The sequence below is a fragment of the Camelus ferus genome, chromosome 21, assembly GCF_009834535.1.
Source record: "Camelus ferus isolate YT-003-E chromosome 21, BCGSAC_Cfer_1.0, whole genome shotgun sequence".
NCBI lineage: Eukaryota > Metazoa > Chordata > Mammalia > Artiodactyla > Camelidae > Camelus > Camelus ferus.
Window position 1 is genome coordinate 24,215,441 of NC_045716.1, and position 19,721 is coordinate 24,235,161.

The 19,721-nt window shown below is 38.9% G+C and overlaps 1 protein-coding gene across 1 annotated transcript in view; it reads right to left on the reverse strand.

Moving 5' to 3' along the window:
* SNX27 (sorting nexin 27) overlaps window positions 1-19,015 on the reverse strand; it is a 51,995-nt gene extending 32,980 nt beyond the window's left edge. The window contains exon 1 of the mRNA XM_032464273.1: window positions 18,523-19,015. Coding sequence (XP_032320164.1) covers window positions 18,523-18,833 — 311 coding nt within the window. The 5' untranslated portion in view covers window positions 18,834-19,015. The remainder of the gene's footprint in view (window positions 1-18,522) is intronic.
* Between the last annotated feature and the right edge of the window lie 706 nt (window positions 19,016-19,721).

A 19,721-nucleotide genomic window follows, 5' to 3' on the forward strand; every position in this document is an offset into this window, starting at 1 on the left:
CTGATTTCAAAAAGGGCCGTTCCTCCTCAAGAATTAAGAGGCCTTCACAGTCATAAAAAAGGTTTATATGATATCCCCTTTTCCACAAGTACACTACTACAACAGGCTCAAATTAGGTGTGGCCCAATTTGACCAATTCTGAAGACATGAATGTAAAAATATAAATTCTGCAATAAAGGGAATCTTTCAGCAGTACACACTTCTGGTTCAAAGCACGGGTTTGGGAGTCAGAGAGACTCGGGTTTGCATACCAATTGTGCCGTTTAACAGATGAGACATTGGGTAAATGATTCAATCTTACTAAGCCTCAGTTTCTTAATCCATAAAATGGGGCTAAAAATACCCTTAGCTAATGGAGTTGTTGTAAGACCACAATGAGATAAAGCTCTGGAACACAGTAATCACTCAATAATGGTAATTGCTCATGTGATAGTATTGCTACCAGTTGGGCAAGCAGGTTGGTAGTATTTTGGCCTCCTGATGATACACTTTCTACAGCCAATTTCCCTTGCTTTTCTTTTGTCTTTCTAACATAATCTAGGTGCAATTCATTTGGAAATAAATGATTAAGCTCTCAACCAATGATAACAGAAATCACAAGATAGTCACCTTCCTAAGAGAAGTACTACATCAGAGAACCACCGAGTCCTACACTTCACAAAATTAACTACCGCCCAGTCGGTTCTACGCATCTAGACTTCTTCCACAAAGAAAAGCAGCAGCTTAAACACACCATCAAAACATCTTCAACTGATATGTGATTAAACAAATACAGCACAATGTTAATTATAGAATCTAGGTGGTAGATATATGGTATTCACTGTGCAATTTCTTGAACTTTTCTGAATGTTTGAAATTTTCCATAATGAAATGGAGGTGAGGGGGGAGAAGGCTATCAAAAAAAATCCAACAGTCTTCAACTAAGACCAAACTTTTGCTTCCTTAGGCAACTAGATGATACCCAGTTTACTCTGTGTCTTCAGCACTGTAAGGATACACTTGATAATTTTAATAAAATGTCCCTCATTTTTTACACGAAACCAAAATTTGAAAGCCTTTCACTTAGCTCAAGGAAGTGGTTTTAAAAAAGACTTTTATTCAAATGCTGCTGTTTAAGCCATCCAATCTATGGTATTTAAAAAAAAAAAAAAAAAAAAAGTCTTATTCAACTGAAGTTAGCCAGCTGGGGAAACTGCAAAGCTAATACAGACACTCCCAAGAAGTAAGAATAAAGCTCTAAATAGTTGGGATTTACATACTGTTTGTGAAGGATGCTGTACATAATGAAACTAAGTATGGATGGCAACATGACAGAGCCAATCACTATACATACCACAGGAAAAAATCACTCTATGTGGTAAGCAGAATATTACTTTGACGCCCTGTGACACGCAAGAAAGTAAAGTGTAATCAGTCCCTCACAGAAAGCCTGTAAAAAACAGACAATAAATTCCTACAACCACAAACAGTAGGATATACTTTTCAATTTTGTAGATTAAAACACAATGGCTACATGTTCGTAGAACACTTAAAATGAAAACGAAGTTTTGCCAAGGATGTGGAAAAACTGGAATTCTCACACATTGGTAAAGGGAACATAAAGCAAAAACAATCGGGCAGTTTCCTGTAATGTTAAACAAACATTTACTACAGGCCTAGCAATTCTACTCCTAGGTGTCTACCCAAGAGAAATGAAAACATGTCCATACAAACAACTGTAGCTGAATGTTCACTGAAGCTTTATTCATAACAGTCCAAGACTGAAAACAGCCAAATGTCTATCAAAAAGTGAACAGATAAATTGTGGCATATTCATGCAATGGAGTATTACTCAGCAATAAAAAGGACCAAACTACTGATACCTACAACACGGATGAATCTCAGAAACATACTGAGCAAAGCAGCAAGACAGAAAAGAGTCTGACTGATTTGATTCCATTTATTTGAAGTTCCAGAATAGACAAAACTATTCTACAATGACAGAAATCAGATCTGTGGTTGTCAGGGACAGGGGTCGGGGTTGGGACAGGGGTTGGGGTTGGAGCAGGGGGAACAACAGACACAAGGAAGCTTTCTAAACTAACACATGTGTTCTATATCTTGACTGGGGTGATGGTTAAATAGATCTATACTTTTCTCAAACTTAAAACTCTCACTTAAAAGGTGTGCATTTGGCTGTATGCAAGTTAAAACAATAAAGTTGACTTTAAAATAAAATTATATAATATCCTCATTTGTAAACATAAAATAGTAGCCCATCAGCAGAGTGAAACCACCCCTATTCCACTTCTAGGTTACTCTGAATGTTGAATGCTTTTTGTTTTTAGGAAGAGCCCAGTAGATGAATCTCTACACATATCTACAGCACAAAATTATTTGATGGATATTAAAGTACATCTTTTTTCCTTCACCTCTCGTATCTTCGTGGGAAATAAGCTAAACATTCAACACTTCCAAGTCTTACAAGCCCATTCCAAGGAAGCAATGAAGAGAAACTTAAGCTAGAGCTAGTTTTACCCCTACTACTCCTTTGTCCTCTTCTCCCATAAACAAGACGACACATATTTCGAGCCTACTGTAGTTAAGAACCTCAGCAACAGATGACTGTCAAGTTAAGCCAGAGAGCAACAGCATCTCTCTCAAGTTTATTAAAGCCACGTGAGAAACAGAAGTCAAATTCACTCAGTACTTGATTAACACCATTCTATCACATCGCAAATATAATTCAGATTTTGTTTTTCAGAGTCCTCGAATCCTCTTGTTTTAAACATACAAGGCTGTAAAGCATTTTCTTCTGACAGTATTTGAAAAAGAATTTGTCCAGCCAAATATCTAACATTAGGGAAACTTTTAATGACACTGAAATACATGAAGCAAATGGACTATATATATAACTCTTAAAAATATTTAAGAAGCCTATATGTAAATATGAAAAAGTCCCTATATTATGTTATATGCAAAAAACAAAGACTACACATTGTTTGGGGTTTTTGCCTTTAAAAGATAAAAATATTGTCCATTGTGATTATGAACACGAGATATTTTGCCCATAAAAAGGCACAATATGTAAAATATGAAAATAGTTAAGTTAGGGTGACTATGGATGGAACTACGGGTAATTTTTCAAATGTAACATAGCTTTTCTATCTGAAATTTTCAATTATACAAGCTTTTAAACAAACTCCCTAACTTCTCTGTAATATATCTTCCTGGAAACTGGGTGAAGACCTTACAAGTTGGAGAGAAACAGTCCCCTGACACATCAAAAGAAAGACACTTCCTTTGACTTTTCACGGGTTCACTGCCCAGTTGTTGGGTACAGCTATACTAGACACCAAACTATAAAAAAGGAGAAACCACTCTACTGAAATGTAAAGACGTGTCCTTTTTAATTTTGCAGTTAAATCATCTGACTGGCTTAACTTGGCTCCATTTCCTTTAACTCTGCCTCCTTGCTATCTTACTTAGGCAAACAATCAAGTCAGAGAAATTTTTATTGACTAATTGTCTTAGCAATCATGTTGTACTTTGCCCTTAAACTCTTGAGATAAGCAATTCAGACATTCAGAAGCAATGAAAACAGACAAAGGAAGTCAAGCTTGAATGTGTCTGCACCTAAGTATAATTCCAGACCACTAAATATCAAGAACTTTTTGGAATTTTGTTTCAAAAATAACATTTTGCATGTTACATTTTGAAACACCTAATTTATTGACAGGATAAGAGAAGTATAACTAGAGAAAGTAAATGGCCAAAGGTCTCTAAAATGTTTGCACTTTTTCTAATGAACAGCAAATCTGGTCAATAATTTTAAAAGCACAAAATTATTATCTCAATTACATTTAACGTTAACTTACATAGAAAATGAGATAATGATTATATAAATAGGCAAAATCCCTTTGGAAAGCAATTTCACTGGTAAAATGCATCTAAAATCATAAAAATATTCATATTCTTTCAACTCAGAATGGCCTTACTGAAGATTTATCCTAAGGAAATCATCAAAATATGAGCTCTGTGAGGGCAAGAACTTTGCAGTGGCCTGTACAACACTCTCAAGTATTTATTGAAAGAATAAATAAAATAACCCTGAACACAGAAAAAGCAAGACAAAAATATATTCATCATTATTTAAGTTGTTTCCAAATTTCTGTTCTTAGAAAAAGCCAACAACAGGTGAAAATGAATGGTCAATAAAATTATTGCAAAACAGTTTGATTAACTATAAAGCAATCACAAAAATTATAAATATGAAGAATAAAATAATCTAGAAATATGTTTGAGCCAATGCCATGTTAAAAAGTGGATTATAAAAATGCAACTTCTACAAGATGACATAGGAGAAAATCTAAACGATGTTGAATATGACAATGAGATTTTAGACAATAAAAACGTGATCCATGAAAAAAAAATTGCTAAGATGAAATTCATTAAAATTTAAAACTTCTGTTTTGCAAAAGACACTGTTAAGAGAATGAAAAAACAAACCACAGATCGGGAGAAAATATTTGGAAAACACGTATCTGATAAAGAATGTGTATAAAAAATATGAAAGAACTCTTAAAACTCAACAATAAGAAAACAAACAAGCCAATTTAAAAATGGACAAAAGATTTGGACACTTCACCAAAGAAGATATACATGTAGCAAATAAGCATAGGAAAAGTTACTCAACATCATTCAACATCAGACAATTGCAAATCAAAACAAGATACCATTACACACCTACTCAAACAGTTAAAATCCAAAACAAAAAACCAAAATCACAATAATATCAAATGCTGGTGAAGATGTGGAGCAACAGCAACTCATTCACTATCGGTGGGAATGCAAAATAGCATAGCCACTTTGGAAGACAGTTTGACAGTTTCTTAAAGAGCTAAACATAGTCTTACCACAAGATCCAGCAATCACTCCTAGGTATTTACACAACTGAGATGAGAATTTATATTAACACAAAAATCTGCACATGAACGTTTATAGCAGCTTTGTTCATAACTACCAAAAACTGGAAGCAACCAAGATGTCCTTTGTAAGTGAATGCATAAACAAAACTGGGGTACATCTAGACAATGGAATATTATTCAGCTATAAAAAGAAATGAGCTCTCAAACCACAAAAAGACATGGGGGAATCTTAATCCAGGGGCTTGGAGGGAGGTGGAAGACGAATAAGGGAAGCACAGGGGATTTTCACCGCAGTGAAACTGGTATGATACTGTAACACTGCATACATGACATGATGCATTTCAAAACCCACAGAACTTTACAACACAAAGAGCAAACCTGAATACACGCAAAATCTCTTTTTAAAAAATCAGTAGGTTCAGAGAATTCTATGTTGTGACAAGAGAATCTAACTGTATTTCAAATCTATTTCAAAAAACCTCATTGAAGGGGAAAAGGTACAGGCTTAAGTAACTGAAAATGAATAATTCTGTAAGATTAAAGGCCACACACACATAAGTACTGTATTCTAGTCAATAACAATTGCTTCCCACAGGGGTACAGGTTACCAATTCTGATACTGCTATAAACATATACTGGAATTGAACAATTAAGTAAATGAATGGTGGATGGGGGTGGGGAACCAGGTTTCTCACAGTTGGGGTGGAAATGTACAGATCGTCAAGGGGAGGGGGACAAAACATCCATACCGTAATGAAGTGAAGCCAGAGACATCAGTAAGAACTTGTGTCTAACTTAACACAAATACAGATGGTTACATACAGAAACATTTATAGATATGTATATGTACAGGGGTTAATAAATACATATATCTCTATGTCCTGTCAGCTGAGAGGGCCTGAAAGAAACTACACCTTAGTAGCAAGAACCAAATCTAATTTCCAGATCTTGGTTTCTAATAACATTCTCCAGTAAAAAGAAAAAGTGCCCTTTGGAGAAATGGTTGATTCTAGGACCAGGGCAGGAAATATACGGTATGAGCCTGAAGCATTTTGTACTACCAGAAAGCAAGGAGTGCTCAGAAACAAAACAAAATAGAGAAACACACATTGATGAGAGTATGGCGAAAGGGCACAGATGCCAACTGAACGAGCTACCGCTGGCCAATTCTAGAACTGGAGCAGCAAAACAAAGTGGCAGCATCAGATGATGTAACCCGAAGTATAAAATAAATATCCACGAGCCCATACCGATGAAAATAAATGACAATACATTAATACATTAATAAGAGACATTCTTCTCCTATGCAGAAGAATTCCAAACCAATTACATACAGATACTACATTCTACAGGAGGGAGCCTAACTCCTCGCTCCTTAAGTGCGAGCTGCATCAGTGACGCCTATCCAGAGGGCACAGTGTGACAGGAGGTAGAGGAAGAGGAGAATAACTTTAAAGCAGAGAGACCTGACAAACACTGCTTCAGCCAGATGACCGAGGTCAGCAGTCATACGTTATGACAACAGCATGCACCCTTCATACGCACTGATGAAAATGGTACTTGACCTCTGTGCCTGTCCTTCCAAAAACCCAAAACTCCGGTCTAATCATGAAAAATAAAACCCAAATTCTAATAGTCAGGTATCCTATAATGTTACCTGACTAGAATTTCTCAAAAGTGTCAAGGTCATCAGAAACAAGGGAAGACTGAGAAACCATCACAGCCAAGATCACCCTAAGAAGAAATGACAACTAAGTAATGTGGTATCCTGGTGAGGACCCCTGAACAGAAGGACATTAGGAGACTGGAATAAACTATGGGCTTCAATCAGTAGTAATGCATCAACTTTGGTTCATTTATTTTAACAAATGTTAAACATTTAATAAATAACCATACTAATGTAAGATGTTCATAATAGGAGAAACTGTATATGGCAGGGGTAGGGGAGGTATATGTGTGAACTCTCTATACTACTGTTCAACTTTTCTGTAAATCACAAACTGTTCTAGAAAATAGTCTATAAATCTTACAAATTATATATAACAGTATGATTTTAACTTCATAACAAATGCATAAGAAAGGACAGGGAAAATATGAAAAGTAGTTGTGTCAGGACAAGCTAATGGGTGATTTTTTTTCTCCTTAAAAGTCTTCAAATTTTCTCTAACATTACTAACATATTACTATTATAATTTTTAAAACGAATTTTATACCACTACATACCTATTAGAATGACCAAAATCCAAAACACTGACAATACCAAATGCTGGCAAGGGTATGGATTAACAGGCACTGTCATGCATTGCTGGTGGGAATGCAAAACAGTACAGCCACTTTGGAAGGCAGTTTGGTGGTTTCTATAAAACTAACGTATCTTACCACCTGGATTCAGCAATTGTGCTCCCTGGTGTTTACACAAAGGAGTGAAAAACTTAATGTCCACACAAAAACCTGCGCAGATGTTTATAAGCAGCTTTATTCATAAATGCCAAAACTTGGAAGCAACCAAGATGTCCTTCAGTAGAGAAATGGATAAATAAACTGGTAGATCCAGACAAAGGAATATTATTCAGCACTAGAAAGAAATGAGCTATCAAGCCATGAGAAGACATGAAGGAAACTTAAATGTGTATTACCAAGTGAAAGAAGATAGTCTAGAAAAGGCTACACACTGTAAAATTCCAGCGATACGACAGTCAGGAAGCAGCAGAACTATGGAGACAGTAAAAAGATCAGTAGCGGAGAAGGCTTGATGGGAGGAATGAATAAACAGAGCACAGAGGATTTTTAGGGCAGTGAAACTACTCTGTATACTGTAATGGCACATACATGTCATTACAAATTTGTCCAAACCCTTAGAATGCACAACACCAAGAGCAAACTCTAGAACTATGGACTCTGAAGGACAATGTTACGTCAATGTTGACTCATCAATTGTAACAAATGCACCCTGTAGTGGGGGATGTCTGTAACAGTGGAGGCTACGCATTCTATGGACAGCCCTACTTGACAAATCCTTTGTTGACTTTTTCAAGTATCAAAAGTAGCATTTAATATTTATACCAATATTCTGAAGTACCTACATCCAAAAATTTAACACCAGGCAAAACAAGAGGGTTAGTAACAATAAAGTATGGCCCTGGCAGGGCTGAGAAATGGGGAGGTATGTCAATCAGCATCCTGCCTTCCCAAAGAGGGGAAGAGTAAACAGCTTGTCAAATAAGCTGCTTACCACCAGCAGGACTTTTCACCCTTGGCTAGGTGTTCTACTCACAAACAACGCTGCCTGAGGCAGGAAAAGCACAAATAAGGGTCATTTGTCCTTCAAACTCAGTATCTCCAGCCACAAGTAACAAGGGTTTATCACTTGGGAAAGAGTAATAGATTCCTCAAACCTTCTAGTTTCAAGGTAATAGTATACAAATATAATCTACGCAGGTAGGTTTATGTCTTAATAAATGAATCTTATTTGTCATTCAAGAAAAAAGTATAATAAAGCTTAAGGCTTTAAGATATTTAAAAAATAAAAATTAAATTAAAATCAAGCTATTCAGAAGAAAAGTTCATTTGTTATCTGATAATAACCTATAAGGCCAATGCAACCACTTAAAACCAAGGATAAAAACAAATTTGTTCATTTCTCTCCTAAATGAATATAAAATTTCAGTCTCAGAATTTTAAAACAGCCTCCTACATTAAAACTATTAAGGCTATAGATCTGTGTTCTAGGTTGCCAGGACACTAGTTTACACCTTTTATCCCAGCATAATTAACAGGCCCCTTTCACTTTCAAAAATGTCTGTTTGAGTGATAAACTGTACAGTCCTCCTAGTTTTAGTACATTTTGCATCTGGGAGACTCCTGTTAATATGCACACAGTCCCTGGGCACTTGCATGTACTAGTTTAGACAACTAAAGGCAGAACTCATGGGGACTTGGAGGAACTGCTCTAAATTTGTTCATCCCACTGTGGGGAGGCAGGGAGGAAGAGGTTAGGGGAGGAGGAATGAGGCTTCAGGTCAACTGGGCTTAACAAATGACCTTAGGCTGCTGGATCCCCCACCAAACCTAAAATTCGTTAGGGCGAGGACTGCATGTCATTCAGCTTCCTATCCCCAGTGTCTAAATACCATGTGTGTCACGTAGTAAGCATTCACTAAAACTTTTCCCTGAATGAATGAAGAAAAATTATTAGGCTAGCACACAAACACAATAATGGTTTTTCTTCATGTGGCTCCATAATTTCCTCTTATTTTTACTTTTACACTGGTTTCACTTTTTAGAGGGAAGTACTAAAAATATTATGTAACCTCTACATTTTTTCAAACTTTAGTATTAGTGATCATTTTGTTTTCTACTGTAGGAAGCAGTAAAAATAATGCTTAATTGACACACATTGTAAAGTGACTATAACTCTATAAAAAAATGTAAAAAAAAAAGCTTAAGAGTAAAATATGGCATTCAATTATGTAAGCAATTTCAAAGTGAGGCTATGCTTTCTCTTACTGAAATATACAGAAAATAAACATAAACTGTTTTTATTAATTAAAAAAAATTGATTCCAAGAATAGCAAAATGAGGTAAGAAGAAGGAATAAGACAGAAAATATGCTGACATTTAAAAAGCAGCCTTTATTTTATGTTAATTCTGAGAATAATCCATTGTAATTACACTGTTTTATCTCATAAAAACTAAATGCACCGCACTCAGAAGGAGAACTTTAAGCACAATGGGTTTCCCACACAGCAGAGGCTGAAGTATCACCAGCACACTCTTAAAGAAAGCTCTGATACTGACACTATACAAATACACATCAATTTATTTAGTTTGGATGGGATTTTTTGTTTGCTTACTTCTCAATTTTTGTCTTCAAAAACTTCATCAGCATATAACAATCCTACAGTTCAATTTAAATGTAAAGCTGGATGTAAACACTGGGCTGGCTCTTCACACTGTGGGCTACCGAATGTCAGCTAAAGATAGGAAAGTTGCTGATAGCCATAATGGTTTCCCTAACCTGACTAACTCATTCGCCTCCTACGCATACTATTTTTGAGGGCCCCCCAATTATTCACCAGCAAAACAAATATAATCAGTTCTAAATCACTTCCCAACATCAATTCAGACTTTGAGATCTGCTACAGTTTGAACCATTGCCTATACGGCCAAATTAAACACAACACCCACATGTTTTTAATTTGGTATTATGCAGTGAAAGCTAATTAAAGAATAAAATCTACTTGCTTTATCAACAACCTTAGTTTGAAAGTCAGGTAAATTGCCTACGAAGGAATCTTAATTTTTTTAAGTTCTGTTTCAATGCTATTTCTAAATTACTATAATAATGTGATTGAAAGCATGATTCCTTGTGTGATCTAGTAAGTTTGTTCTGGGGTGACAGCCTGCACCCTCTATCCCAACACCCATTTCCTAAATATTCAATTAGTTTAAAGAGGTAATATATTTGAGTGTGAGTAGAAGTGTACATCTATTACTACTACTGAAAAATAGCTCAAAATACCTTCATCTATGGTAGACAGCCTTAGAGATTAATAACAAGAGAGATATGAAGTGATATGGCTTTTTAGCAATCAAATACCATCCTTCAATCCAAATTAAATTTGGGCAATTTCTTTCGGAAGCTGAGGAACACAGACCACAGCTTCTGTAAATTGTAGTCTATTTCAACACACTGAGTAAGAAGTTAACAGTAAGACCTTTTTCAAATCAGCAACATAAAGGATAACTGGGTAGGACAGGGAAATCTAAAATAATCTATCAGCACATAATTCATAAAGGAAACTTTAATGTCACATTTCCTTGGATTCAAAACATCAGATAGAACAAAACTCACTGTCATTTCTAAGAAAACAGAAATATAAGTTACATATCTTGAGAAAACAATTTAAAACACAGTTTTTTAACCCTACCAGAATCAAAGTGATCCTAATATTAGGTGAAAAGAGTTAAGTAACCAGCATGGTCCATTCAGCAGACCCACTATACACTTTACAAATTACAAACTTTATAGATGATCAGACTGACCAACAAGAGGGCAAGGAGTTGCTAAAACTTTCACAGAGGTCATCACATTTTCCAAGATCTCCAAATATTAAGTTTCTCAATCTCCCAATTTTCAAAACTTACTAAATAAGTAGAGCTAGATAGACACACAGATATAAAAGTACTCTGGCACTTGGTGGGTAGAGGGGAGAGAGACAACTTCCTGGTTAATCTCACTGAATAGTTCTAGGAGTAATCAGCCTCTTGAATGCAGCTGGGAGAAAATCCACGCGAGCAGCTGACTCTCTAAGACCGCTCTGTACTTTTCCAAAGAGAAGTAAACTAATTATGTGTGTTTCAAGCCCACAGAATACCTAGGCCTGCCATTCTAGTCTTGCTCTGAGAGCTCACTCACAGTTTCAGATAGCTTACGCAAAAACAAATCATTTTTTTAAAAGATGTTTTCCTAACAACGGAAGTTCACTGAAGGAAGTACACATGAGAGTACTCAAATAGAGCACCTCACTGTGCAACCTGAATCCCTTGCAGGTAGGTGTACTTCATCAGTTGTATGAGAACGTTGTTAGTTAGCAGGGAGCAATAAATAATAAACAAAAGAGACTACACACGTACTGTACTACCTAGCATTTGACTAATACCATATCAAAAAATTTAATTCTGAAGTACCCCTCACATTACTGACAGAAAGCAAAAATTCACTTTGCTGTGCAGGGGAGGGTGTAGCTCACTGGTAGAGCTGGGTTCAATTCCCAGTACCACCATTGAAAAATAAATAAATTTTTAAAAACCTAATTACCTCCCCCCACCCCAACCCCCAAAATTTCACTTTGTGGTCACCACCAATTCTTAAACTAATTTAAAGGATCTTTGTACAAATTTTCATTTTGAATACCTTCAGATTTACTGCAGGTATAAATCTAAGTACTATATTAAGTTCCCTGTCTGTCTTCAGTCTCCCTCAACTCTTCAGTAACATGCTGTTTGCTGAAATTAAAGATTTAAATTAAAGGAGGCATCTTCAAATCAGAGGAATGGATTTGCAGGAAAGTACAGCTGGAACAGAACATAATAGGCAGGGCAGGGCACAGTGGGCCCGCAGCACAAAGGACCAAACTTGCCAAATGTAAACACAATGGTAAGCACAGTCACGTGAAACATAAGAGAAAGAGAAGCGGGTGTCTGGGAGGCTGAACTGCTCTGTGAGGTGGGACACAGACACGTGAAAGGCAACCAGCTCATCAGCAGCTGTTCCCAGCTCTGGGCATTAGAGCTCAGTTGTCTTTAGTTCCCTTCTTTATATAGTACAAGACAGCCCAAGAGAGTGGATGCTCTGACATTCTTCTAATTCTAACAGTGATTTTCCTCTTTGGCCTTGGAAATGTTATTCAACCTCTTCAGGTAAATAATTAAATAAACCTAAATTCACAGGAGTACTTGGTATCAATGCACATACAACTCTGTTCTGACCTCAAAAACAGAATAAAATTCAAACTTTTTAGCACTGCATCAAAACCCTGTTTGATTTAACTTCAAGCACAATTGTCTACAAACAAATAGCTTTAGATTCCTTGTTATCCTAAGAACTTTTCACATCTTCCTCCCTTTGGTCACAGTTTCCTCAGCCTATAAAATCCTGCCCCCTTCTCTGCCTACTGAAATTATACTTGTCCTTTGACCGCAGTTTAAAAGCCTTCTATGACCTATCTACCCACCAATCTTCTCAAGCATATTCACTCTTACCTCTAAACTCCCACTGTGTCTTTCATTTATCTCCATTATTTCATTTCGCTTTAAACATAGTAAATTGTTTACGTGTTCATCCTCCACCGCAGTGTGAGCTTTTCTAGTGCAGGGGTGCAGGGACTCTGCACCTCACGTGAGCCTCAAGTAAGCACTTTACACATAGGTTGTGCTTAACTGTGGTACCAAACTGAGTATGAGGTGGTATCAGTGAGCCAGTATCAGAAAAGCGATGCCCTAAATCACTGTTTTTCAAACAGTGGATTACAACTTAATGAGTCATGAAATTAATGCAGTGGGCCACCATCAGCATTCAGAAAACAAAACAAATGCAGGTCTGGAATTGTACCACTCAAACATGGGTTCTCACTGGACTGCCCAAGTGAAGTACAGAAATTATCTATGTAGCAGAGTTAAAGAACAGAATGATCTCAGCTGACTCTAACCTAAACCACCACAGTAGCCTTTTTGTCAGTAATGCCAGCATCTAATAAACTCACCACAGATCATGCTCCCAAAGCACTGTGCAGTGATCATAAATCGTAAATGTTTGCTTGTCAACTGAGTCTCTCTGCTAGCTACCAGATCATAAGAATTATTCCCAATGGGACTTATCTTACACAATAATTTTCCTTGAGAGCATGGTAACAAACCCTCACCTGAAACAAACTGAAAAGTGGTGGCTGAAAAGAGAATTGTTCTTCATAGTAACTTAAATGACCCAGACAAATCTTCATATGACTAATAAAAGATTTGTTCCTGTTCACAGCAATGTTGCACAAGTGATTTCCAAGGCGAAGGTAATGCTGTTTTCAATTTTATTTTATTATTTTGCTACCCCAACTACCTATGAAATTAAAAGTATTTCTTGGGGTTGCAATTGTGACTGTCATGCTCTCTTCACTGATAACCAACAGAGTAAAGATAGCAACATATAAGGACAAAGAATGACTGTTATGGTCTCCTGTCTACCACCCAATTTAACACTGCAAAAGAGACAGGGTAAGTAAAGATATAACATAATTGTATTCCAAAATAACAGAACCAAAGTTCAGCTGCTATCCAAGTTCACAGAGATGTGACTGAATTTTAAGAATTTTACGTGACTACTCAGTCAAGAATAGTTGGCCATTAGCAGTCAAGACTAGCTGAGAAAACAAAGAAACAAAACACACACTGGATTTAGAATCCAAAGACCTGGATTAATTCTGGTTAACATTCGTTACTGCAACACCCAGTTTCCTCTCTTATGAAACAGAGGTAATACTTAAACATTCAATCAGCAAGCATTTATGGAAGAATACCTTCTATGCGCCACTAGGTATCTGACCAGGGAAACAACACAGATGTAGTCCCCTGCCATCAAGAAGCTTACAGTTTCCCCATCTCACAAGGTTATGGTGAAAAATCAAATGTCAAAACACTGTGCAAACTTTAATACTACAAAAACTGCAAAGTGGTAAAATGATTATTACTATTAACTTGTTCCACCTCTCAACCCCATCTTTATTACAACAGCTCAAGCAAGATTCAATAAATAAAGTATAGATGATCTGATATAATAGTCCACTATCCACTGAAGTGATTTTCCTGAAGGCTGGCATTTCAAGAGCCTAACAAATTACTCTGTTAGTGTAGTCTTAGCTAGTGACTTTCTATATAACCATGACAATAAAAGGAACTGAGAGTTCAGGGCCCGTAATTTCACTTCAGGTTTGGGGAGGGTACGGGGGCTGCGTTACCTATACCTGGTAAGGGAGTAAAAAAATAGACTTCTAGGCCCCATGCAAGACCTACTGAATCATAACTCTTAAAGGGTGAGCCCGCAAATCCGTAATTTTGACAAGCACAGCAGTGATCCTAGGCTCACTAAAGCTTGAGAATCACTGCCATCAAAACTTCCTTTGATCAATAACCATGATTTCAAACACCATTTCCAAAATCTACCTGGAAGAGCCAAACCAACTACAATTCAGCTTCAGTTGAGAAAGCAACTCTCGAGAAGGTACTTTTTAACTTGTAAAAATACTGCTTGTAGCACCAATCTCTTTTTATTCAACGATCTTCAAATTTTTACATAAAATGAAGCCCCCCACAAAAAAGAGTGCCCATGAGATTTTTGTTTTTGAAATCAACTCTCAACAAATATATATATTGACACACACATCTGTAATTTTTCTTATGACTTAACTTGAACAAAGGGAAGGTACATTATCTTGCACCTATCAAGAAATAAGGCATATACTGTCTGCCTAGCATAAATACCATCACTATATTGCTTGCAAGCCAACCAAGAGTCTGCGCTTATTAAAGACCACATTACCCAAATACCAGAGACAGAGCAAACTAGCCCTCAGAAATATAGACAGTACCAAACTCATACCCACTGCACACCTAAGCCCTCCTCAGGGCATCTCTCAAGAAATTAATCAAGAGCCTTTGGAACTACTTAAACCTTAAGAAAATTAACCTGAAGTCAAATGTTATTTCACATACTATATAATTAGTGCAAAGACATATTTATTTTGCTTCTGTTTGTTGAAAGCATCCGTCAGGCATTAGCCTCCAGGTATACACACATCAAAGGGAAAGCACTCACTATGTTACACTGGGAAAAAATTATAAGGTGGAGACTGACATTGCTATTCAAGAAAACTTTCCACCTACAGTAAAATTTAGAGCCCAGAAGGCTTGTTCACACTCCAGTACCAAGTCCTGCAACACGACTCCCAAACCAGTTACAATCTAGTCAGTTTTGAAGGGAGAAAGGACAAACCAAACCATATTGAGGTTAGTTTAACAACTGTTCCAAGATTCAATGAGGACAAGGCCTTGGTAAGCAGACTTTAAAAGAAACGCAAAGAAATAATGCTCTTACTTTTGTCCAAGCTTGTATTCTCCTAAATCTCAAAATTACTCTGTTCTTTCAAACCTCCCTCAGTTGTCCAAACTACTGTAATATATGAAATCTGTAATAAAATAATTCATGTATTGGAGGAAAATGTCTAAAATAGAGCAAAGTCTTAAACAGCAATTATCAAGTCCAGATATCCACCTATGACTCAATACAAACTACATCTACACAGCAGTAATAATCCAGCTATGCCTACTCTGACCCTGCCTGGCACTTCATCAACATGCAAAGCTTCCCTGGGACAACAGAGAGGTTAATTTAAGGAACTTGGGTGAGAGACAGAGAAAAGTACTGCCTAAAGAATGCTTTAGGAAAGTCAGCGTCAACCTAACCAAGATCAAAACAAGCAGCAGACACAGATATTCTTCAAGAATCATGTCTTTTTGGTCTCTGATTTCCTCCTCCTACTTGAAAACCTAAGGAGAAGATGTAGACTTTGGAAGAAGGGAAAGTAAAAGAAAGAACCTGCCTGGTTAAGGACCCAGAGAATTTACTAAGTCACTTGGCTCTGTGTTGCAACTATCACTATTTTCACTATAGTAGCAGAGAAGCTTCAAAGAATCTGGAAATCAAAATACAACTGGAAGGTGAGAAACCATTGCCAGATGTCCAATCATCACTATCTTCCGGAGAAAGGTTCTCTAAGCAGAGTGTTCTTTTTCCCCTGCCCACTAAAAGAGATAAAGTTCCCTACTCACCAACAAGGATGTGCCAAAATGTAATAATGTCTTCTCTCTAGAAGGAGGAATGAGCCTAGACTGGAACCTGGGCCTGATGCAAGAACTTCTACCTGTCTTGGAAATCATCTGAGGTCCCCTTTACAGTACCTAGTTTATACCTGGACTCTGATGCAAAAACCGCGGTAAAGGCAAGATGCCACCAACTATGTTAGCTGGCATATACATATGAAATGGTTGATCACATTAGCTTTTGTCTTCTACAGAATTAGTTTAGTTTCTTTAGCTTTCAGTTTAGTTCCTTTAGCTCCAAAAAAGAATAAATGATTTAGAAGTTTATAAGTTTAAATAAATATTTCAGCTTTAAATTTAAAAATAAACAGCTGGATCCAAAGTTAGCTTCCAAAGGGAAAGGAAAATGACAATCCCAAGAGCATCTATCAGAAGAAAACACCAACCACAGGTTTTGAGTTGTCTAGAAAGAAAAGAATTAGGTGCCCACATACAAAGCAAAAGACCATCACCGCATTCTATACCTGAATGCCCTGACCTCCAAAAGATTAAGAATACACTGCCAAAGCATACTAGAAAAGAGTATGTAGCACATCAACAGAAAAAGAACTCATCTATTTACAGAGAGGACAGGGGAAAGCTGTAAGAACTCCAACACTTGCTTTGGTGAGCTCTCTTTCTAGAGGTGAAAGGTCAGAGGAAACAGAACGAATGTATACCACAAAGAATGTCAGGGACAAGGGCAGGAGGCATCAGCGAAGTAGGAAGGGGCAGACTCCACTATGGGCCCTTCAAAATACTATCACCTTGAAACCTTGAGCAAACCTACTGTTCTACTAGAGGAAAGACTGAAGGATGTGGAAATTACGGTTAAAATAATATTTAAAAATGAGAAAGACTTCATGAGGGCAAAAGTGTGAAAAAAGAATATACAAGATAGATTCAGTAAGGAGATACAGGATGGAAGACCTCTGAGGAGAATGGAGGTAATGAGAGCACGCACCACCTACCAATCAACAATCACTAGATAAACCTTAATACAAAGTATGAAAACACAAATGTAACACCTGGGTTAGAAGAGTGGAGGAGGTCTACAAAGAAACTGCAAGACAAGGCAGCAACCTGCCAAAGCTTTAACGGATGCAGCAGGGAAGTAAGGATGAAGGAGTATGAAGGGGGAGGGACTGCAGCAGGGAAAGAGGATGGGTTGCAGCAGCAGAAGGGGCCTAAAAAGAGAAGGAAGGGAAAGCAACCTAGAGGAGAGAAAGAACTGGATAAAGTCAGGCGTGGGAGGGATCTCAAGAGGACAGAGTAGGAGAGAGAATGAAAACGGCATGTGTTGAAAAAGTGGGGAGATCAAAGACCCAAAAGGGGGGCTGTGGGGAAGCAGGAGCCAAGGATAGCTTTACCATAAATCTGACTAAAAAGAAGTGTGAGTATCGTGCAGGAGTGAAGACGGGGGCCGGAACAGGGATGCTCTCAGAGAGATGTAGAGATGGAGACACTAGATTCAAAATCCTGCTGTAATACGGGGACTACTGTGAAGAGAAACTATAGTCAAAGACACCATCACCATCACCATCACCACCACCACCCTCCCCCAAAAAAGCAGCCAGGGTCAGAAAAGAAGGTATTCTCGAAGTATGAATACAAGAAGGAGAGGAAGAGAGGGACACATGGTAGGATAGAAAAATCTAACCATAAGGAGAGGGTAACCAACAAACAGGAGTGCATCGTGGAGCGATGACGTTTTCGGAGGAAAAGTAGGAGCAGACCAAAGGTCCTGCCCACTTGGTCTAGAGGGCAGAACGGACGGTCCCCGGTGGCTGAAAGGAGTGGTAGAGAACAACAAACTATGACGCTCAAGATGAGAACTTGGGGATGACACACAGTGGCTGGGTCAGAAAAGGAGATGCTGTCAGGAGAGAGGTTCATTATGAGGAAAGCGAGGGGCACCGAGGAGCAGAAAGCATGCCAAAGGCGGACGCAAAGGGGCAGAAAAGAAGCCAAAGGAATGGAGGCAGGGGTAAAAGCAGTAGGGGCGCAGGGACAGACACTGCAGATTATAGAGAGGGAGGTGGGAGTCCCAGAAACCCAGGGCGTGGGGAGGTAAAAGGGTCAACCCCCAGGGAGGGGCGGGGGTCGGGAGGGCCGGCTCGGCCTGATGGGTGACAGGGGGAGAGGGGAAATGCACGGACAGGCGGAGGGGATGGGGTGGGGTGGGGCGGCGGGCAGCCCCGATACTCACACCTCCAGAATGCGGTCCCCCTTGCGCACCCCGGCCCGGTCGGCCGCCCCCCCGGGCAGCACGGCGCTCACATGCTGCAGCGGGGCGTACAGCTCCCCGTTGATGCTCCGCAGTTGCCCGCCCTCGCTCACTTGGCCCCGCACGTTGAAGCCGTAGCCAGACTCGGACTTGACGATTCGCACGACCCGCGGGCCACCGCCTCCGCCGCCGCCGTTCCCGGCGCAGTGGAGCCCAGAACCCCCACCGCCGCCGCCACCTCCGTTCCTGTGAGGGGCTGCGGGGTGAATCCCTTCCCCGTCCTCGTCCGCCATCTTGCGAGCAAGCGAGCCGTACTCCCACCCCCCTACGCCTCCACTCCCTCAGCGCGCGCACGCCCTTCTCGGCAGCCGCGCGACCCCCGGCGCGCGCGCCCGCTCCGCCGACCGCGGGACCCGAGTTGGCCAAGGAGCCGCGGGCGCGGGTAAAGGGTAGGGAGGGGGCGGGGAGGAAAAGAGGACGGTTAGGCCCCGTGGAGCCTCCTGGGAGATGTAGTTTCTGGACAGTGGCGGGGAGAGGGCTGGGCCCGGGCCGGAGGTGAGGTTATATAACGCGGTTCGGGCGCAAAGCCTGATGGGAGTTGTAGTTCGTCTTTTCTGCTCTAATTAGGAGTTTTCCTGTTGGAAGGTGAGCTGCTAACCTAGCCCTGAGTGCAGCTGACAGATTCAGCTGTTGATGTGCGGCAAGTTTTATTTTTCTCCTTTCATTTCGTAGCCTCTGAAAGCAGTAATATTAAGACAAATTTACGTTTGTGATTCAATAAGGTCTTAAATTATAACATCTTGTTTGCTCGGCACTTTTCGTGTCTCCATACATTACTTTATTCCGTGGCCCAACATTCTTGTGAGACAACTGGATCATGAATTCGTTTCTCTATTTCATATATTAGGAAACTGAACCAAAGTCATCCAGCTATTAGGTAACAGGAACTAAGGCCCAATTATTTTTGCACAACTTTCTGTTCATATATTGCAACTACATAAAAACTGCCCCAACTATGCAAAAATCATATGGAGAGGAAACAATGTTCTCAGTGATTTAGACCTGGATATTAGAGTGGCAAAGTAATAATATAAATTAAGCAATGACTTGGGGGTTTTTTTTGGGGGGGGTAGTTTTTAAATATCCATATATATGTTTTTTATTGAAATATAAGTTGATTT